We start from the raw sequence: 23492 nt of genomic DNA on the forward strand, positions 1-23492 counted from the left end.
AGTCTAAAATGTGGCCTTTTTGATGAGTGGGTTCAGAAACATGTTGCTCAAAATTAAAGGCTTCAGTTAAAGTTAAAAGTTCTTTAGCAGAACAAGATGTGACGTCATCAACATGAAGATTAAAGTCTCCAAGAATAAGAACAGATTCCATTTGAATAATGGAAGATAAGAAGTCACTAAGTCTTTCAAGAACACCGCCGCAGGACCAGGCGGGCGGTAGATTGACACACAATAGAAAGGTCTTGTAGAACCAACCAAGATCATCTGAGATTCAAAAGAAGTGAATTCCTGTGTCTGAATCACTTTGCAAAAACAACTCTCCCTAAAAACAGTAGCAAGACCTCCTCCACGACCAGAGAGGCGAGGCTTCCCCAGAACAGCGCTCCCTACTGGACAGAGTTCGTACAGATGAATAAACTCTTCCTCTCTCTGCCAAGTCTCAGAAAGACATAATAAATCCAAATTAACTCTTGTGAAAAGATCATTAAGAATAAAGGATTTATTAGTAATGGAGCGAACATTAAGAAGTCCCACATTCAGCACCGATGACGTCACTGACGACGCCGCGTCACTGACAGGCGCGCAGAGCGGGATCTTTTGAAGCGAACAGCGGTCACGTGGGTACCAGCTGACACTGAAGTTCAACTCCGTAGTAAAAGCCGAATTAAAGAGAGGAAATGAAAAAATCTTACCACCTTTCGCTGAGGTCTGGACAGACGGCAGCGCTGATGTGTCATCATTCTCTTCAGGCAGAGGAATGTCGATCAAACATCGATGACGTTCGATGACGTCAGAGTTGTTCCGAGCGATCGCGACTGCGCGTCTCATCCTGACCTGAACTCCAGACCGACTCCATCGCTTGTGGAAATCGCCCGAGAGATCAAACGATATTCCACAGAGTCCGAGTCGATGAGAAGCGAAGGAGGAAACACATTCACGAGACGTTGGTAACTGTCGCGAGTGAAGTCCTCCATCGACTCTCTGATGTTGAGAAGAGCATCACGATCATAGATCATAGATGCTTGATACATATCTTTAGTGATATGAGCATAAAATCCGGAAAACAAAGCAACAAATGCTGGTTTTCCTTTTGTGATCACGTCCTTAAAACACACTTGTATTAATAAACCATCACATGACTGTTTGTAAATGACCTTTATCTCACGAATATAATAAGAATACGCTGAAACACAAACACGTTAAACAGGTGCAGGTGAGACACAAATACTAATGACGTCAGAGACGATGATGATGTGAAGTTACTGATGAACAGTTTTATTCTCGTTAAACTTCATCTGAAGATGTTTTAACATTTAAATAATCCACTTGTGTGATTCATATCAGACATGTTTAAAATTAACACATATAAACTGTTAGTTTAAATTCATGTTTTCATTTGTTTTGGTTTTTTTCATGATCACAGAAATGGATCAATTTAATTCTTGTGCTTCATTTAAACATGATGGACATATTGAAATGGAGGCATGGAAAGGGATGAACCCGTCTGAATTGTTTGTTGATTTCGACATGGAAAAAGGCTCCAATTCGTGTCACGCACATGCTGACACTGAGCTTAAGACCAGGTCTCATGGACATCTTTGGAAGTTACTCTCAGAGGAAAAGTATCTTCTTATGAGGAAATATGCTCCTCACTGACTGACTCTAGTTATTTATGTAAGTCAGTATTTCTATGAAGATGATTAAATCCACACATCCTTCCATCATGACTATCATTCACTTCAAGTCATGTGAGTGAAGTATGTTCTTACTTCTGTTGAGCAAATTTGATGATCGTAGATCTTTTGAACTTGATCTTTAGAAAAGTAGCTCGCCAACCGAAAAAGTGTGACACCCCTGTTTTAGATCATTTAAATGGAACATTGAAGATAAATAAATACTTTCCATGGGTAACAATCATGGACTGACATTGATCTCTTCTTGAAGATGTGACTATTCCACAAAATATTCTATCATTTGAATGTAGAATTGAGAGAAATTGACCCCTGAACCTTTTCTGGAGCGGTTTGACACCTGTGGTGTAGAGAATGTCAGGAGATGAAACCATCTCACAGGAAAGAGCCTCTTATCTGTTCACCGCTACCAGGTCGTCCGTGGGAGAGAATCTCGGCGGACATTTGTCACTTTGAGGGAAAAAACGATTTAGTGGTGGTTGATTATTTTTCCCGGTATATTGAAATTTTGCACCTTTCAAAATTGACCACTGACAGTACAGTTTTCAGCCTGAAGAACATCTTTGCAAGATGGGGTTGTCCAAACAAACTCATAACTGACAGAGGACCACAGTTTTCAGGTCAAGAGTTTGCAGCCTTTTTCAAGAGCTTATGATTTTGATCATATAACTAGAATAATGCACAGGCTAATGGTGAGGCAGAGAGGGCAGTGCAAACTGCAAAACAGATCCTGAGACAGAGTGATCCATCACTAGCACTCTTGTCCTACAGAGCAACACCTTTACAAGTGACTGGAGTGAGTCCAGCTCAGTTGATGTTGGGAAGACAAATCCGCACAACTCTTCCAACCATTGAAGCTTAGATCGCAGCCTGCATGGCCTGATCTGATGCAGGTGAGGCAAAAAGATGCAGAAGGAAAGGAAAGGTACAGTCGAAACTTTAACACAAGGTACAATCCTAAACCCTTGCCGGAGCTGCAATCCGGAACTTTAGTGTAAAACTAGAGCAGGAAAAGGATCAAACCTGCGACTGTTGTTAAACGCTTTGATCCACCAAGGTCATCTATAGTCCAGACTGACGAAGGTGAAGTGAGACCAAACAGATCATCTCAGACAACGGTTTAAACACCTGAACAACCAACTGAAGGCTCGAGACTGAGAAGGAAAATGTGAACAAACGGAAGCCACAGAAGAAGATTCTTCTCCTGTCAAACCGGAGAGTCCTAAAGTGTTGAGAAGAAGTGGAAATAAAACCTCCAGAAAGATTGAAGGAGTTTGTGTCAATAAATGTTCGGAGAGAATACCCTAGTTAGATGTTAAAGGAGTGATATCTGGGATATTAGAAATGTTACGAGAAACATGCTTGAAATATTGTTTGCACAAATCTCTATTGATTTGTTCTGAAGAAAATGTTTATTAGGTTCTGGTAACACTGTGTCTCAACAGACTCAAAGGAAGGGAGATGTGGTGTTAAGGGACTATGTTTTCTATAGCGCACGGCGCATGGATACATCGGGAGTGACGTGTTGTTCTTGGTCCGAAGCTACGGCTAAAGACGTGTGTTAATAAAACTCCTACACGGATATTCCACGCTTGTTTATTTGTGACTACATATCACTACAATATATATATATATATATATTTTTTTTAATTTAATAATTTTCAAATCTTACACCTAAAGTTTGATATTTTTATTCCAAAAATTAATACAATATTTTCATGAACTCAATATTTTTTCTAACTTGTAAGTTTTTTTAATTCAATATAAAAATGTAGGTATAATAGTGTACAATAGTATAATAGTGGTATAATCGAAGTTGATCAAGTACCTCAGAACTCTTTTGATATCCTATTACACCAACATTTTATATTGAATTTAAAATGCTGTAAAAATAAAATTGAATTTCAAAATACATTTTTGAATTATTTAAAAAAAACAAAAAACAATTTGTAATATTCTATATGAATAATACACATTTTAATGGAACTAATATCACTCATTCATTATTTATTTGTATGACATTTTATGACAATGTCTCATTTAAAAAAAGAAAAATCTGTTTTTATTTCATTCCAATTATTATTATTTTTTGTATTTGTTATTCATAGTTTTCTGTTTGTGATTCATAGTAACGGAACATATTGTTAAGTTCACAACATCATCCTCTGAACACACCACAGTGTGTTGATCGTTCACAGAGAGAATAAGAAACATTAGTTCAAACTTGAGGACGGAAGTCAATCAGTGTCAGAATATTGAACGCTTTCATGTTTCAAATGTTGACACTTTGAATTTTATTCTTGAAATGAAGCTTTTTTAAGATTTGAATTAAATATGTTTTACATTGAAAGGTACATTTTGTATAAACACAGTATATATAAAGGACAAAATAATCTAATATATTGATCTTCTTAACTAAGATTCTATACAAAAACATGTTTATACATCAGAACCAGAATTATTATTATTTCAATTGCTAGTAAATTGTTCCACCAACAGTAAAAAAAACAACGTAAAATATAAATAAAAATGTAATTATGTATAAAGTGCAGAAAATGTTCAAAATGGAAAGTATGGACTGTTGCACTAATGTTGTGTTATTTGTATTGATTTATTTATTATTAACATGTAATTTTGTGTTATTTGTATTAATTTATTCATTATTAACATGTAATTTTCTGTTATTTGTATTAATTTATTCATTATTAACATGTACTTTTGTGTTATTTGTATTAATTTATTCATTATTAACATGTAATTTCGTGTTATTTGTATTAATTTATTCATTATTAACATGTAATTGTGTGTTATTTGTATTAATTTAATCATTATTAACATGTACTTTTGTGTTATTTGTATCAATTTATTCATTATTAACATGTAATTTTGTGTTATTTGTATTAATTTATTCATTATTAACATGTAATTTTGTGTTATTTGTATTAATTTATTCATTATTAACATGTAATTTTGTGTTATTTGTATTAATTAATTCATTATTAACATGTAATTTTGTGTTATTTGTATTAATTTATTCATTATTAACATGTAATTTTGTGTTATTTGTATTAATTTATTCATTATTAACATGTAATTTTGAGTTATTTGTATTAATTTATTCATTATTAACATGTACTTTTGTGTTATTTGTATTAATTTATTCATTATTAACATGTACTTTTGTGTTATTTGTATTAATTTATTCATTATTAACATGTAATTTCGTGTTATTTGTATTAATTTATTCATTATTAACATGTAATTTTGTGTTATTTGTATTAATTTATTCATTATTAACATGTACTTTTGTGTTATTTGTATTAATTTATTCATTATTAACATGTAATTTTGTGTTGTTTGTGTTAATTTATTCATTATTAACATGTACTTTTGTGTTATTTGTATTAATTTATTCATTATTAACATGTACTTTTGTGTTATTTGTATTAATTTATTCATTATTAACATGTACTTTTGTGTTATTTGTATTAATTTATTCATTATTAACATGTACTTTTGTGTTATTTGTATTAATTTATTCATTATTAACATGTAATTTCGTGTTATTTGTATTAATTTATTCATTATTAACATGTAATTTTGTGTTATTTGTATTAATTTATTCATTATTAACATGTACTTTTGTGTTATTTGTATTAATTTATTCATTATTAACATGTAATTTTGTGTTGTTTGTGTTAATTTATTCATTATTAACATGTACTTTTGTGTTATTTGTATTAATTTATTCATTATTAACATGTACTTTTGTGTTATTTGTATTAATTTATTCATTATTAACATGTACTTTTGTGTTATTTGTATTAATTTATTCATTATTAACATGTAATTTCGTGTTATTTGTATTAATTTATTCATTATTAACATGTAATTTTGTGTTATTTGTATTAATTTATTCATTATTAACATGTACTTTTGTGTTATTTGTATTAATTTATTCATTATTAACATGTAATTTTGTGTTGTTTGTGTTAATTTATTCATTATTAACATGTACTTTTGTGTTATTTGTATTAATTTATTCATTATTAACATGTACTTTTGTGTTATTTGTATTAATTTATTCATTATTAACATGTACTTTTGTGTTATTTGTATTAATTTATTCATTATTAACATGTACTTTTGTGTCATTTGTATTAATTTATTCATTATTAACATGTACTTTTGTGTTGTCACCACATAATATCCACGGTTGTGTTTACAACAATAAAAGTAGTTTTGATTGTGATCTTAGAACGAAGGTGTAAGAAAGTAAATATAAAGATGTCGATGTTATATTGAATAAAACAAAGAATATTGCATTTAGAAAATGTGTTTTTGAATTATTGGAATTAAAATATTGAACTCAATGTGTCAAATATATATATAATCTATATATTTATATATTTAGAATAAATGATTCAAAAAGATAATTCATTGATTTAGATTAACATTTCAATAAGAACAAATAATCAATCAATCAAGTTTATTGATAAAACACTTTAAAAACAACAGTCGATACAAAGTGTTGAACAATGACATGAAAGTACTAAGAAAGCAGTTAAAACACAAAAATAAAACAAGTCAAAAGCACTAAAAACAGCTCAGAGTCTCATGCTGCGTTAAAAGAGAATAAAAGTGTGTTTTAAGAGGAGATTTGAGTGAATAAAAATCAATGTTTCTATATGTACATTTTTAAAATACAGCATAACTCAACATAACACTGAATCCAAGGATCTGGTTTCTCTGATACAAGATATAGTTTGTGTTGAACTCATTTTCATCTTTACTTCTTTGGAGAAAATCTTTTTTTCACAAAATCAAATTCCTTTCAGACTGTAATATTGAATCCAAACCAAATGTACATCAATTCTTCTTCTTTCTGACTCCTCGTGGACGACTGGCTGTGTAAGTGTGTGTATTGTCAAGAATCTGATGATACGTATCACGATACAGAGGCAACCATAACATCCAATGAGATACTGTAGTAACCAGGATATATTTGTAGTACTGTGGAGTACTTGAGTAACGACTGCTGCCATCATCACCGGATCATGAAGGTGTTTATTAAAGAAGATTTAAAGAAGACTCGTCATCATCAGGAACAATCCAATCACAGAGGTTCTAATCCAGTCACATGACGTCACTGTGTCTTCACTGCGGCACAAACGACAAACGTTCTCAGAGACGTTCATCCAAACATTGAAGCTTCATGTGATGATGTCACTCCTGGAGACTCACAATCTCACTGTCGTCTACTTCAGCTTCACAAACTCACACGAGGAATAAACCATGACTCCAGCATGAAGAGGTTGAGTGAAGCTGGTCTGGACTCTGTGGAGGAGAGTCATGGTCTCAGAGACGCTGTAGAAGGACAGAAGACCTGCAGAGTGATCCAGGTTCACCCCCACTGTGGAGGGTCTGACACTGGAGACTTTAGTTTGGATGTTGTTGTGTTTAAATGAACAACCAGAGTCGTGACAATATAAACTCCAAGATTTGTCATTACATCCAAAATAACTTTTATTTCCTGATCTGCTGATGTTCTTGTATGAAACTGATACATCAACAATTCCTTCTGTTCTCTTCACCTCCCAGTAACAACGTCCAGTCAGAGACTCTTGACTCAAGACCTGATAATAATATTTGAATCTGTCTGGATGATCAGGACGAGGCTGATGTTTTCTCATGTTTGTCACTTTTTTGTTTCCTTCAGACAACATCAACCTTGAGTGTGCAGTGTTTGGATCCAGAGTGATGTCCTGTGAGTGTGTGAGGAACTGCTCTCTGGTCCCTGGAAGGAACATTCTGTTGGAAGGACAACAGATGTCGGTCCACATGTCTCTCAGAAGGTCCTGGACTTGGTCTCTGCAGGCTGACACGGCTGCTGTTACTTCCTGGAAGCGACGGTGAGTTTGCTCAAGGGTCGTGGAGGAGGTCGTGTCTTCACTGACCTCTGAGAGTGAGGTCCAGTTCTGCAGGAAGATGGTGTGACTGTCGGTGAGTGACAGCTGCTGCAGCTCAGCCTCTTTCTTCTTCAGCTCAGAGATCTCCTGCTCCAGCTGCTCCTCAAGTCCTCGGACTCGAGCGTCTTCAGTCTCCTGCAGAGATCTGATCTTCTGCTCCACGTCAGGCATTCTTCTCTGGATCATCTGGATCATCTGGACGAGGGTCTCCTGACTGTCCTTCACTGCTTCCTCAGCAGAGACTCTGATGTTCTTCTGCTCCTGCTGGAGCAGCTTCACTTCCTTCTCTCTCTTCTGGATCTTCTGCTGGATCCTTCCTTGACTCTGATCCAGGTCTTTGTCTCTCTCCCTCCTCTCTGCTGTGGTCGAGACGATGTCATGATCTTTGTGTTGGTCCACAGCACAGAGATGACAGATGAGCTGCTGATCAGAACGACAGAACATCTTCTTCTCCTCCTCGTGTTCAGAGCAGATCATCTCCTGGAGCTGCTTGGACGGCTGGACCAGCTTGTGTCTCCTGTAGGCCGGAGCTTCTCGATGAGGCTGAAGATGTTCCTGACAGTAGGAGACCAGACACACCAGACAGGACTTGAGGGCTTTCATCTTCCTCCCAGTGCAGACGTCACAGGTCACATCTTCAGGTCCAGCAGAGCAGAGGTCCTCAGCTGCTCCAGTCTTCTTCAGCTCCTCCACTAACTCTGCTAACACAGTGTTCTTCTGGAGGACAGGTCTCTCGCTGAAGCTCCGTCTGCACAGAGGACACTCGTAGATGTTCTTGTCCTGCCAGTGACCTTCAACACAGGTCTTACAGTAGTTGTGTCCACATGGAAGAGTGACTGGATCCTTCAGTAGATCCATACAGATGCAACAAGATCTCAGATCAACTCTAGTCTCCATGTCTCTGCGACTGAAACACTCCTTCACAGGTGAACTCTTTTATAGTCTCAGTCACAAGTCTCTGCCACGATCTGCTCCAACCTGTTGATCCACATGAACAGATCCTAATATCATCTACTGTGAGGAGTAACTGAAGTATTAATATTTACCATGTGTCTCACCTGAGGAGAAATAGGACTGATCGAAACTTTCTACATTTGTCAACCTTTAGTTAATGAATGATTTGGTTTCTTTCTTTTCGAATGACATCAATCTGAAAAAAAAAGAAAAAAGGATGAGAAGTTAGTTTTCCGTGTTAAAGTCACGTTTTAATACTGTATTTGCAAACTAGGACTTAAAATAATTGATGCTATTTTAGATTCATGATAAATGATGAGACTGCGAGGGACGAGAGACGACGTTAAACATCAGAAACACGTCAGAGACAAACATGGATGTTGAAATAAAGATACATTTGGAAATATCTTCGACTTAATGCACCGAAGCGAACATAAACAAACACTCGTCTAAATATTAAACAAACGTAAACAAACACTCGTCTAAATATTAAACAAACGTAAACAAACACTCGTCTAAATATTAAACAAACACTCGTCTAAATATTAAACAAACGTAAACAAACACTCGTCTAAATATTAAACAAACGTAAACAAACACTCGTCTAAATATGAAACAAACACTCGTCTAAATATTAAACAAACGTAAACAAACACTCGTCTAAATATTAAACAAACATAAACAAACACTCGTCTAAATATGAAACAAACACTCGTCTAAATATGAAACAAACTTAAACAAACACTCGTCTAAATATTAAACAAACACTCGTCTAAATATTAAACAAACGTAAACAAACACTCGTCTAAATATTAAACAAACGTAAACAAACACTCGTCTAAATATTAAACAAACGTAAACAAACACTCGTCTAAATATGAAACAAACGTAAACAAACACTCGTCTAAATATGAAACAAACGTAAACAAACACTCGTCTAAATATGAAACAAACGTAAACAAACACTCGTCTAAATATGAAACAAACGTAAACAAACACTCGTCTAAATATGAAACAAACGTAAACAAACACTCGTCTAAATATTAAACAAACGTAAACAAACACTCGTCTAAATATGAAACAAACGTAAACAAACACTCGTCTAAATATGAAACAAACGTAAACAAACACTCGTCTAAATATGAAACAAACGTAAACAAACACTCGTCTAAATATTAAACAAACGTAAACAAACACTCGTCTAAATATGAAACAAACGTAAACAAACACTCGTCTAAATATGAAACAAACGTAAACAAACACTCGTCTAAATATTAAACAAACGTAAACAAACACTCGTCCAAATATTAAACAAACGTAAACAAACACTTGTCTAAATATTAAACAAACGTAAACAAACACTCGTCTAAATATTAAACAAACGTAAACAAACACTCGTCTAAATATGAAACAAACGTAAACAAACACTCGTCTAAATATGAAACAAACGTAAACAAACACTCGTCTAAATATTAAACAAACGTAAACAAACATTCGTCTAAATATGAAACAAACACTCGTCTAAATATTAAACAAACACTCGTCTAAATATTAAACAAACGTAAACAAACACTCGTCTAAATATTAAACAAACGTAAACAAACACTCGTCTAAATATGAAACAAACACTCGTCTAAATATTAAACAAACGTAAACAAACACTCGTCTAAATATTAAACAAACATAAACAAACACTCGTCTAAATATGAAACAAACACTCGTCTAAATATGAAACAAACTTAAACAAACACTCGTCTAAATATTAAACAAACACTCGTCTAAATATTAAACAAACGTAAACAAACACTCGTCTAAATATTAAACAAACGTAAACAAACACTCGTCTAAATATTAAACAAACGTAAACAAACACTCGTCTAAATATGAAACAAACGTAAACAAACACTCGTCTAAATATGAAACAAACGTAAACAAACACTCGTCTAAATATGAAACAAACGTAAACAAACACTCGTCTAAATATGAAACAAACGTAAACAAACACTCGTCTAAATATTAAACAAACGTAAACAAACACTCGTCTAAATATGAAACAAACGTAAACAAACACTCGTCTAAATATGAAACAAACGTAAACAAACACTCGTCTAAATATGAAACAAACGTAAACAAACACTCGTCTAAATATGAAACAAACGTAAACAAACACTCGTCTAAATATTAAACAAACGTAAACAAACACTCGTCTAAATATGAAACAAACGTAAACAAACACTCGTCTAAATATTAAACAAACGTAAACAAACACTCGTCTAAATATGAAACAAACGTAAACAAACACTCGTCTAAATATGAAACAAACGTAAACAAACACTCGTCTAAATATTAAACAAACGTAAACAAACACTCGTCTAAATATGAAACAAACGTAAACAAACACTCGTCTAAATATTAAACAAACGTAAACAAACACTCGTCCAAATATTAAACAAACGTAAACAAACACTTGTCTAAATATTAAACAAACGTAAACAAACACTCGTCTAAATATTAAACAAACGTAAACAAACACTCGTCTAAATATTAAACAAACGTAAACAAACACTCGTCTAAATATTAAACAAACGTAAACAAACATTAGTCTAAATATTAAACAAACGTAAACAAACACTCGTCTAAATATTAAACAAACGTAAACAAACATTAGTCTAAATATTAAACAAACGTAAACAAACACTCGTCTAAATATGAAACAAACGTAAACAAACACTCGTCTAAATATGAAACAAACGTAAACAAACACTCGTCTAAATATGAAACAAACGTAAACAAACACTCGTCTAAATATGAAACAAACGTAAACAAACACTCGTCTAAATATGAAACAAACGTAAACAAACACTCGTCTAAATATGAAACAAACGTAAACAAACACTCGTCTAAATATTAAACCTAGATAACATTCTACAAACACAAACTGCTACTTTATGAAACTCACTTCTTCACGAACACATTCAGATCCAAACGTGTAACATTAACTGGAGAAACAAACTTTTAAAGCGTGTTAAACTGTTTTCACTGGTGTCACACAAGTAACGGTCCTACGGAAACATGCAAAAAGGTTCCTAGCGAAAGCAATAATATCGCTGCAATAGTATATTAAAAAGAGACAATAGAACGTCGATGTGCACAACGAGAGCTGATGATAATAAAACAACTTACATGCTCATCTTCCGAGCGTTGAATTCACTCTTCAGGCTCCACTGGTTTATAAAAAGTCAGGCGCTTATGTCACGATCCGATCAGGGCAGGAGACCCAGATGCGGAAGTCAATATATCCACGGAGGAAAAGTTCAGAAGAAAGTCTTTAATAAATCCAAAACGATCCGTAATAGGAATGAATAGGAACAAAAACAAACACAGTCAAGCTTCAATAAGCAGACGAGGCGTGATATCTGGTGTGTTAATATAAACTTGACTCTTTATTAACATGTAACCATTCTCCTGCATGGCTACCTTGAACAGACCAACAGGCGGGGCTTCCAGTATGCACCCAACTGCTGTGGCATGCTGGGTAATGTAGTTCACATGTTATTATACTCATAACATCACACTCGGGACGAAGGCAGGGCACGGCTGGAGATCGGGGTCCCAACAGCAACTAAAAGAAAAAGACTCACGTGAGTAAATAAAAGTGCTGACAACGTCAGGAGTCTCCAAAGGATCATCAAAGTCCTGATTTAAAGGCGAGGAGCGAGATCGAAGGGAAACGCAATACTCTGGCGAGTTCTTCCGGGTAGAGATGCTCCTTATCAATAGGAAGAACCTGCCACTCAATCATCACCAGCCGCGCACCTGCCAGCGTCTGTCAAAGGAAAACACAGGACACATACAAACGGAAAACCACCTTCAAAATAAAACAGGAAGAACATAAACATGACAGTACCCCCCCCTCTAGGTCGCGCCTCCAGGCGTTCTACCAGGTCTTTCCGGGTGCTCCCGGTAGAAGTCTCGGAAGAGGGAGAGGTCAAGGATGAGAGAGCGGGATATCCAAGAGTGTTCCTCTGGACCGTAGCCCTCCCAGTCTACAAGATACTGGTAGCCCCGACTTCTGCGGCGAACCTCCAGGATCTTGTGAACTCTGTAAGCGGGGTGATAGTCAATGATGAGTGGAGGAGGTGGAGGCTCGGCTGAAGAACTAAGAGGACTGGAGGTGACAGGCTTCAGGAGTGACACGTGGAACGGAGGGTGGACCTTGAGCGACGGGGGAAGCTTGAGGCGCATGGCAGTGGGACTGATGATCCTCTCAATCTCAAATGGCCCAACGAACCTGGGGGCCAGCTTACGTGATTCCACTGGAAGGGGGAGGTCCCGGGTGGCCTCAGCTGACCCTGCCCTAAAATAAAGCCAAGAAAACTCACAGTTGAAACTCCAAACTCGCACTTCTCAGCCTTAACGAATAGTCTGTTCTCTAAAAGCCGTTGGAGCGTAACACGCTCCCGTAGATTGCAACAAGTCTGAACATATCGCTCCATCAATCTGTTTTCAATCCTTATGGCAAGGCTGATAAGAGCCTCTAAACTCTCTGGTTCCTCCCTGGTGGCCAACTGATCCCTGACAGCATCATCTAAGCCCAGAACAAAAACAGTGACAAGAGCAGGCTCATTCCAACAACTCTCAGCTGCTAAAATGCGGAAACTTATAGAGTACTGTCCCACAGATTCGGCACCCTGTCTTAAATTTTAGCAGTTTACGACCAGATGATGAGGAAGAACGATAAGGTCAAGGGCACAGGCAGGCAGAAAAACAAGAAAACGTACCAGGGTCAAAAATCGGGAAGGCAAAACAATCTCGAATTGGAAGTCTGAAACGTGAACCACATACTAGACGAACACGGGACAACATGTGTGACGAACCGACAAAGACTGAGGGAGAGTAAGCAGAATATGAAGACTGCCAGCAATCACTGGCAGCTGCAGAACACAAGACAGGTGGAGACAATAACAATCAGCAGGGGGAGGGACCGGAAAGGAAACTCACAGACACAGAAGGGAGCAGGTTTCAAAATAAAAACAGGAAACACCAAGAAAGACACACGAGACATAACAAAAGGGATGAATCCGTCTGAAATATTTGTTGGTTCAGATGAACAAAGGGAAAGGACTTGAATTTGTGTCACAGATTCTTACACACAAATATTTTCGTGCATCATTTGGGTTCGAATGAACGACCATTTTTAGTAGGAAATCAATGCAACTCTTAGTACATATGAGTCTGAACTTGTCTGCAGTGGAGGATGAGATTTAACACATGCTGACACTGAGACCAGGTCTCATGGACATCTTTGGAAGTTACTCTCAGAGGAAAAGTATCTTCTTATGAGGAAATATGCTCCTCACTGACTGACTCTAGTTATTTATGTAAGTCAGTGTTTCTATGAAGATGATTAAATCCACACATCCTTCCATCATGACTATCATTCACTTCAAGTCATGTGAGTGAAGTATGTTCTTACTTATGTTGAGCAAATTTGATGATCGTAGATCTTTTGAACTTGACAATTATAAAAGTGGCTCGCGAACCGAAAAAGTGTGAGCACCCCTGCTCTAAAGTATTACTCTATGAGTCTCCGAAGTATTACTCTGTGAGTCTCCTTAGTATTACTATGCAAGTCTCTGTAGTATTATTTTGCGAGTCTCTAAAGTATTACTCCCTGAGTCTCTGTAGTATTACTTTGCGAGTCTCTGAAGTATTACTCTGTGAGTCTCCTTAGTATTACTATTGCGGCTTCCAAACACAAACTTTTGGCCGCTGAGAGTATGAGGTTGGGTCCTCAGGTACATCGATTTATGACGCGCTTTGGTTTGTTATGATAACAGATACGCTGAGATCCAGATTTGCTTTTGGTGCATTTATTGTGATACAAACAGCACATAGCTTTTACAGCGCTGCGAGGATGGATGAATGGAAGATGAGTCCAGTGAATTAAACAGGTAAAAGGGGTGATTAATGAATGAATGAGTAGCGAGTAGCGTGTAGCGTGTAGCGTGTAGCGGTCAACAAAAATTACCGCTACTTCCAACCTTGACTCTCTCTCTCTCTCATCTGCGTCACCTGTGAGTGCCCACCTTTACACACACACACCTCCGCACGCACACACACCTACTCCCATGTGAACCGCCCCCTCTGCAACACACACACACTCAAACACACCATGCAGCACATCTTCAGCCTGTATGTCTCTTACACACCAGCCCCTAATTATTAGGACTCACATAATAATTCACATTTCAAACACAATAGGAGACATAATAAAGCATATCAATTTCAACGATAATGCAAAAATGTCTAATAAATTGCTCAAGTCCATGAAAGAGTCATTATACCAAATATTCCTTCTTCTGGTCGTCATGACCAATTAGTGCAAAGTCCAGCACAAGTAATAAAAAGAAAAAGAAAAAGAAAACACAAAGTCCATATAGAGGTCAGCAATGTCCTCATGCTGCCTCCTCCTTCTCCAGCAACAAACACACCTTGGATATGGGTCTGTCCAAGCAATTTGTTCTCGTCTTAATCCGAATTTGACGCACAAATCCCTTGCGATCCGGAAAAGTTTGCAAGACACGTCCCATAATCCAAGAATTACGAGGTGCAGTACTGTCCATAAGCAAAATTAGATCTCCTGCGACAAGGTTTCTCTGGACTCCAGTCCATCTCTGTCACTCCTGTAACAGAGGCAGGTATTCCATTGTCCAGCGCTTCCAGAACAGATCTGATATGTACTGGACTTGTCTCCATCTTCTCTTTGCGTACAGGTCTGCTGCTTGGAACTTTCCAGGTGGTAATGAAGGCTGGTTTTTAAGCAGTAACAGATGGTTCGGCGTCAGTACTTCCAGGTCGTTGGGATCTGTGGAGGCCTTGGTGATGGGCCTGCTGTTAATAATGGCTTCCACTTCGCAAAGAACTGTGTGGAGTCCCTCCTCATCCAAGCGTTGTACTTTGAGAGTGGAATTCAGGACTTTCCTCACCGATCTAATAAGCCTTTCCCACACTCCTCCATGATGTGATCCGGCAGGGGGGTTGAACGTCCACTTAATGCCCTTTTGGAGTAACACATCATGCACCTGTGCCTGGTTCCACTGCGCAATCGTTGTTTTTAACTCACGTTCTGCACCCACAAAATTTGTCCCATTATCAGAGCGCAGCTCGCGGACCTGTCCTCTTCTGGCTATAAAACGCCTTAGCGCATTTATGAAGGAGTCCGTGTCCAGAGAAGGTGCCACCTCGATGTGAATAGCTCTCAATACAAGACAGGTAAATAGGACACCATACCTCTTCACTATACTCCTCCTGCTCCTCACTTCGATGGGTCCAAAATAATCAACCCCTACACAAGTGAATGGAGGTTCATCAGGTTTGAGTCGGTCTGTGGGCAAGTCTGCCATCTGCTGGCAAACTGGAGTGGCATTAAATCTTCTGCAGATGGTGCACTTGGACAGAACTCTCCTAATGGCAGTACTTGCTCCTGTCATCCAGTATTTCTCCCTGAGCTTGGACAACATGTGGTTGCGGCCGCTGTGTCCTACCTCTTGATGTATATTTCTCAGCAGCAGGGTAGAAATATGAAGGTCTTTTGCCAGAATGATAGGATGCTTAGACTCCAAAGGCAGTGCTGCTTTGCTCAGCCGTCCTCCCACACGCAAGACTCCATCCTCCAGCCTTGGACACAACTTGTACAGGTGACAATTTTTCTTGACATTTTGTCCCTTTTCCAGACACGAGAGTTCCTCAAAAGACTTTCTCTTCTGGCAAAACTGAATTATGGCCAGCTCAGCCTTGTCCATGTCCTCCACTGTAGGAGCACACAGGACAGCTGCACCTTTAAATGTGCACCTTTCCTGCTCCATCATTCTCTGTTGCTGCATGCTCTCTTCACTCTGATTGGCTATTAGCCTTTTTCTCTTCCTGATACAGGACCACAACCATGCTTTGTATTTCAGCCACCACGCCACAGCTTTCTTTAATGGGATCCACGAGGAATAATGATGGATCAGGTAAGTAGTGGGATCCTCTTCAGCTTGTACGGCATTGACAACAGCAGTTTTCTTCACTTCTGGATCGTCCTGGGGGAGATGACTCACAGGCTCAGGGTTCACAGGCCATTCGGTTTCAGGTTGGCAAAGAAATGGCGGTCCTGTTAACCAGAGTCTGTCCTTCAGAAATGCCTCCACTTTGAGCCCTCTGGATGCTGCATCTGCTGGATTTTAAGCTGTATCCACGTACCTCCACTGAGCGGGGTGAGATGATTTCAGGATCTCCGAAACACGATTGGCAACAAACACCTTAAATCTGGAGCTTTCGTTGTTAATGTATTTCAGCACAGAAGCACTATCAGTCCAGAACACAGATTCCTGAAGACTCATGTGTAGTTCTTTCTTCCACAGGACATCCATGCGACTGGCCATTGTTGCAGCAATCAGTTCCATTCTTGGAATTGTAACTGTCTTCAGTGGGGCAACACGAGCCTCTCCCATAATGAAAGCACTGTGCATTTGGAGGTGCTCATTCTGTAACAGCAGGTAAGTGACTGTACCATAGCCTTCCTCGGAAGCATCGCAGAAATGGTGTAGTTGCGCAGTATTAACATCCCCAAACTTCAGAGGTTTTAGACATCTGGGCAGCTCAAAGTCGTCCAGTAGGTGGAGCCCTTGCATCCATTTAAGCCACTCTTTGGAGACAGTCTCTGGTACGGGATCATCCCAACCAACTCCCCTTCTGCACAAATCCCTCAAGAACCTTTTTGCTGTCAGAACAAGGGGACTTAACATGCCCAGAGGGTCATAAATGGAGCTTACAGTAGAAAGGATACCTCTGCGGTTGAGTGGTCTGTCCTTCCATACAATTTTGAATTTAAAGGTGTCTGACTTGATACACCACTCTACACCCAGCACTCTTTCAATGGGCACAAACTCCCGGTCCAGGTCCAACTGCTCCATGCCTTTAGCTCTGAGGGGCTCTGGGATGGTCTTGAGCACTTCAGATCTGTTACTGTGCCACTTGGTCAAACAGAATCCCCCTTTAGCGCACAGAGACATGAGCTCTTGACAGAGGGTCAGTGCTTCCTCCTCTGTTGCAACTGCCACCAAACAATCATCCACATAAAAGCAGTGCTGCAGCTTGTCCACTGTCTCCTCCTTATGCTCATGTCCAAAATGCTCTGCACATTTCTTGAGGGCAAAGTTGGCGCAGCTAGGGGAGGATGTAGCTCCGAAAAGATGTACCTTCATCCTGTATTCACATGGTGCTTGGTTCAAGTCTCCTTGTGACCACCAGAGGAATCGCAGCAGATCAGTATCATCTGGGGGCACTTGCACCTGGTGAAACATAGCTTCTATGTCAGCCATGATGACGACAGGTTCCCTCCTGAACCTGGTCACAACTCCAATCAGTGAGCTGGTTAGATCGGGCCCTTGCAACAGCTCTTCATTTAGAGATTGTCCTTTGTAACTGGCACCACAATCAAAAACAAATCTGAGTTTTCTCTTTGTCGGGTGGTAGACACCATGGTGCGGTATGTACCAGACCCTGCCATCACTTCTTTCCAGCTCTGCATCAGGAACCCTTTCAGCATAGCCTTTACCAAGCAGATCATTAATAAAGGTGTTATACTCCTTGTAAAACACTGGATCCCTCTGGAGCCTCCTCTTCAGATGGTTTTGACGCTGTTCCACCACTTTCCTGTTATTTGGCATGCAGACGTTTGAATTTTTCAAAGGCAGGGCAACCTGGTAATGACCATTGACCCGTTTGGCTGACTTTGATCATGTCCATGAACCTCAGGTCTTCCCTGGACAGACCCACTTGTTCCTCCACAGCAGATTCTGGAAAGTCCATTTTAAATTGCTGTTGCCACAGTTCATCCAAATTTACAATGGACACACGGTTCACCGTTACTGGCTGGTCACAGTAATTGGCCTCTCCACCGTTTCCTGTCAGTGGTCCATTTACCGTCCAGCCCAGCACCGTCCTTATAGCGTAGGGTCCATTGTGCTCACTGCGGATGACTTCCAGCGGTTCCATGGCTCGTGGAACATTCGTTCCAATCAGCAACTCAATTCCAGCCTCAATCTGTGGTAAGGAGATGTGTCTTAAATATGGCCACCTTGTCAGATCCTTATTTGTGGGTATGTTTGCTTTGTGGACTGGCATTGACAACTGAGTGTACGCTTTTGGCAACTCAATGAAGCTGTCATCTTCAAGTGCTGCCACCTCCAGCTCTGGCACAATGTAGCTACTGACCACCTTCTCCTGCCCCATGGTCCTGAGAAGAATGTTGGCTCTCTTCCCAGACAAATTGAGCTTCTGCTTCAGACTCTCAGTACAGAACACTGCAGTACTTCCCGGGTCCAAAAAGGCGTATGTGAGAATGACTTTATTGCCCTTCTTCGCCTTCACTTGGATCGGCACGATAGGAAGCTTGCAATCTGTCTCACCAGCCCCTGTAAGCCCACTGGAAACCAAAGTGTCGTCCACTGTAACCTGGATGCTTCTCTCAGCCGGTTCTGCTGTTGCCACACTATCCTCATGGAGCACAGTTGGATGTCTTAGGCCACACTTCGAGCAGGAAATCTTCCTTTGGCAATTTTTGCTTATGTGTCCTATACACAGGCAGCGAAAACAAGCACCATTTTCCTTCAGGAAGTCAATTTTCTCCTTGTGTGCCATTTTTTCCAACCGAGCACACACATCCAATGTGTGTCCTCCAGTGCAGCAGGGACAGATCTTCCTGGCTGGTGGTTTTATGTTTGTAGCTTTATTCACAGGTTGAGCTGTTCTCTCCACATGATTCACTGTGGTAGCGAAGCTGGTTCCTCTGATGCTGGTGCGAGGGGGTGGTTTGTGTTTCATTTGTTTAGTTGTCATAACAGTGTCCTGAATGTTTCCAAACACAGGGTCTGTCAAGATTTTTACTTGTTTTTCAACAAAGTTGGTAATGTCCACAAACCTTGCTCTCCTATTGTACCTTTCCTGCAGGTCACATGCGTCGCACCTCCAGCGGTCTCGGAGTTTGTACGGCAGTTTTTTGATGATTTCCACCATGTTTGAGGGTGTGTCCAGATCATTTAAATACTGCACATCCTCCAAAGCGTTGCAGCATCCACGCAGAAAGAGGCCGTACTCCTGAAGGGCTTTCCCATCTTCTGCTTTAATAGTGGGCCATGACAAAGCTCTCTCCATGTATGCGGCTGCCACCTTTTGCTCATTGCCATAGTGTTCTTTCAATAGAGCCTTCGCCTTCACATATCCTCTGCTCGACTCCATGTGCTGACAGCTCCTCACTAGTCCCTTTGCATGGCCTTTGGTGTATTGTTCAAGGAAGTAGAGTCTGTCACAGTTGTTACTGGTGTTTCGCTCAACTCCATTTTTAAATGCTTTAATAAACGAATGGTATTCGAGTGGGTTACCATCGAAAATGGGAATTTCCCTTTTTGGGAGTGCTGAGAGGCATTGTTGTTGCATCAAGAGTGTTGAAATTTCATTTTGTTTTCTCATTATGTCCAGCACACTGTCGTTTTGTGATGCATCAGTTTGTGTGACATTAGTCACAGGATCTTCAGGAATTGTAAGATAACGTTGGAGCATGTAAGAAGGACCTGGGAGATGTTTTATGTCAGGTAAGTGAGTGACTTTAGGCGTCACAACTGTCTGTGTGGTTTCAATTGCATTGGGTTTTAGTTTAACTGGCAGTGATGGTACAAATTCCGTAGCCTTGAGGTTAAGTTGTTGTTTTGAGCATGTCTTTTCATAGTATGAGTTCATCCCTTCTGAAACCTTTGACTTTGATTTACTGCCGACACTGCTTTGTGATTTTATAACACTTAGTTTTGCCATTTCCTCAGCGATTTCATTCTCCAGTAAAAGCTGTTCTCTTCTTTTGCGTAACTTTAACTCCTCTTCATCCAATGCATGTTTTTCCTTTAATGCCTTTTGTCTTGTTGCCAAAATTGCAAGATTTGTTTCCGTTTTTAAGCGAGCAGATGAGCATGAAGCTAAAGATGAGGAATGATGTGAGCGCGATTTCTTGGTTGCATTTGAGATGCTGTCACAGGGCTGTAGTTCATCCTGAGGATCTTGTTCAGTGGTAACAGGTACTGGAGGGTCAGCAACAGACAAATTCTTGCTTTTTTCGACAGGAATTTGTACTGCATAATTTATTTCCTTTGTTGGTTGCTCAGAAGTATTTGTATGTAGTGGTAATTCATTTGAGTTTTCATGCGGATTTTCCTTTATCCATTTTTCCACACGTTCCTTGAATGCATCACTGTAATCCATAATGCTAGAAAACCACTCTTTTTGTTTTTTATGTTCATCATCGGGAATAAGTTGCAATACTTCGTTGTGCAGGTCAGTGGCCTTTTTACACAGTGCATTCAAGTTATTCAGTTGTGATGGGATTTCAGTTACATTTTCTTTTGATTTCATGTGCGCTTTAATTTGCGGAATAAGCTCTTTGATTTTATTAACGGCACTTTTGCGCTCATTCTGCAACCGTTCGATTTTATTTTCCATAGCTTTGGCCGTCAGTTTAATTTCCCTCTTTTCACGTTCCATGTTTGAACATTCAGCATCGGCGTTTATTTGACTCATTTCCGTTGGATTGTATTTTTGTATGTAGCAAAACAATCATATTTCATTCAAGAGCGTGTTAGATTGGAAATTATTCTACACTATACGTATACGCCATAAGTTAAATTAATGCTAAAAAGATGATCAAAATATAGAGTATAAAATACTAGCCTCATCTAAGAGCTTAAACGTTTAAATACACATTCACAACCAACATTTCACTTTCATACTGATATACACTGTCTCAAGGGTAGCTTGAAACAGACTAGAGATTATTCAGCGATTTAATGAAGGACTGTCTGTCTGCTCTGTTCACACCTGTGGACGTGAAACAAAAGGGCAACACGGAACACACCCAAAAGAGGGGGGCTGGAAGACAAAGGAATCCGCCCACACAACAGGCAAGGAAGGAAGTTACTCTCCAGGTGACTCGAAACAGGAGTTAACATAAAAGAACCACTGCCCCGGAATAGGCGACCCCCTGGACAGGAAACTTTCCCTTAAATGTAGAGACGACCCATAACCCAAGACCGTCTTTCCCGGAGCTATTGACCTGTACAGCTGCCGGCAAAGAGCGAGTCCGATCGATCGTAAAAGTTTCTATGTTTGTTTGTTTTGAAGCGGTGAATAAACGACCCGTTACACTCTGAATTGATCCTTTTTTCTCCATAAAGCAAAGTATTAAGACCCGGAGGTGACGTCGTGTTGGAGCGACGGAAACGGACTCCAGTTTTATCCGTTTTAAGCGTATTCAAATCCATCCATAGACATTTCAATTCATTGACAGAGCAGATTCGATCCAAGAATTTCAACATCAGCCGCCACATGCCACAAAGTCCCGACATCACAATCCAATAAAGCACAGAGAATATGCGCCACCATCAATGCAACCAGCGTAACATCCATTTAATACATTGTCCTCACTTGACACAATGCATTCCAGTTGAAGCGGATTCCTTAATCCACAAACATTAACAGGTTCAGGCCTACCTGTTCCCAGGTGAATGGATGGCGTGGTGTGGCACTTATCTGTGGCTGCTTTGTTCTCAGGCTGGTCGGTGCGTGACGACTTGGTTCTTTGATGCGGCTTGATGATTTTCATTCTACGCCTTTTTTGTTGACAAATGTTGCGGCTTCCAAACACAAACTTTTGGCCGCTGAGAGTATGAGGTTGGGTCCTCAGGTACGTCGATTTATGACGCGCTTTGGTTTGTTATGATAACAGATACGCTGAGATCCAGATTTGCTTTTGGTGCATTTATTGTGATACAAACAGCAATAGCTTTTACAGCGCTGCGAGGATGGATGAATGGAAGATGAGTCCAGTGAATTAAACAGGTAAAAGGGGTGATTAATGAATGAATGAGTAGCGTGTAGCGTGTAGCGTGTAGCGGTCAACAAAAATTACGGCTACTTCCAACCTTGACTCTCTCTCTCTCTCGTCTGCGTCACCTGTGAGTGCCCACCTTTACACACACACACCTCCGCACACACACACACCTACTCCCATGTGAACCGCCCTCTGCAACACACACACACTCAAACACACCGTGCAGCACATCTTCAGCCTGTATGTCTCTTACAATGACTGTTCTTCCCCGTTTCCTCTATTTCTTTCAAATGATTCCTTATTATTTACCCAAATCTGTTTTTAAGGAACTTGACAGTTTAATTTCTGCATTTATATGGAACCGATCGGTGCCAAGAATGAAAAAATGTTTTCTGGAAATTCCAAGGTTGAAGGGAGGACTTGGTCTTCCTAACTTTATGTTCTATTACTGGGCAGCAAATGTGTGCAAATTTGCATTTTGTGTTGGTGCATGGCGGGAAAAACGAGGTCCACTTTGGGCTAATTTGGAAATAAATAATAATAATGCCATTTCTCTGCTAAGTGCTACATTACCAATAGGCCAGCACCAGATCTCAACCCTGTTGTGAAAAATTCTATAAAGATTTGGAATCAATTTCAGAAACATTTTAATTTAAAAGATTTAATTACATTCTCTCCCTTAATGAATAACCATCTTTTCCCCCCATCCGAGATGGACACTGGTTTCCAGGTCTGGCACAGTAGTGGACTGGTATTTCTAAAAGACTTGATTCAAAAGAATCATTTTCTAACTTTTGAGTATCTACAACAAAAACACAATCTGCATAAAAGTAATTTCTTCAGATATCTCCAAGTCAGGAGTTTTGCCAATAAATATCTTAAATGTCCACTTGTGCAATCCAACAACACATGCAATGAGATTCTTTCCTTAAATCCACACATAAAAGGTCATATTTCCAA

At 39.2% G+C, this 23492-nt stretch overlaps 1 protein-coding gene across 6 annotated transcripts; it reads right to left on the reverse strand.

Moving 5' to 3' along the window:
• Positions 1–6214: 6214 nt before the first annotated feature.
• LOC148079028 (tripartite motif-containing protein 16-like) lies at positions 6215–12092 on the reverse strand. 6 transcript variants are annotated; one of them, XM_087792321.1, is made up of 3 exons: positions 11798–12092; positions 8719–8810; positions 6215–8638 (listed from the first exon to the last, which is right to left on the reverse strand). In XM_087792321.1, exon 3 carries the CDS (start codon positions 8555–8557, stop codon positions 6950–6952), a length of 1608 nt encoding a protein of 535 aa, XP_087648447.1. In that variant the 5' UTR covers positions 8558–8638; positions 8719–8810; positions 11798–12092; the 3' UTR covers positions 6215–6949. The 6 variants fall into 6 exon arrangements, with proteins under 6 accessions (XP_087648447.1, XP_087648449.1, XP_087648450.1 ...); XM_087792323.1 differs by having other exon boundaries at positions 8707–8810; XM_087792324.1 differs by having other exon boundaries at positions 6215–8661; positions 8707–8810.
• Positions 12093–23492: the final 11400 nt, after the last annotated feature.

Source organism: Callionymus lyra, chromosome 5 (assembly GCF_982586985.1).
Source record: "Callionymus lyra chromosome 5, fCalLyr1.hap1.1, whole genome shotgun sequence".
NCBI lineage: Eukaryota > Metazoa > Chordata > Actinopteri > Syngnathiformes > Callionymidae > Callionymus > Callionymus lyra.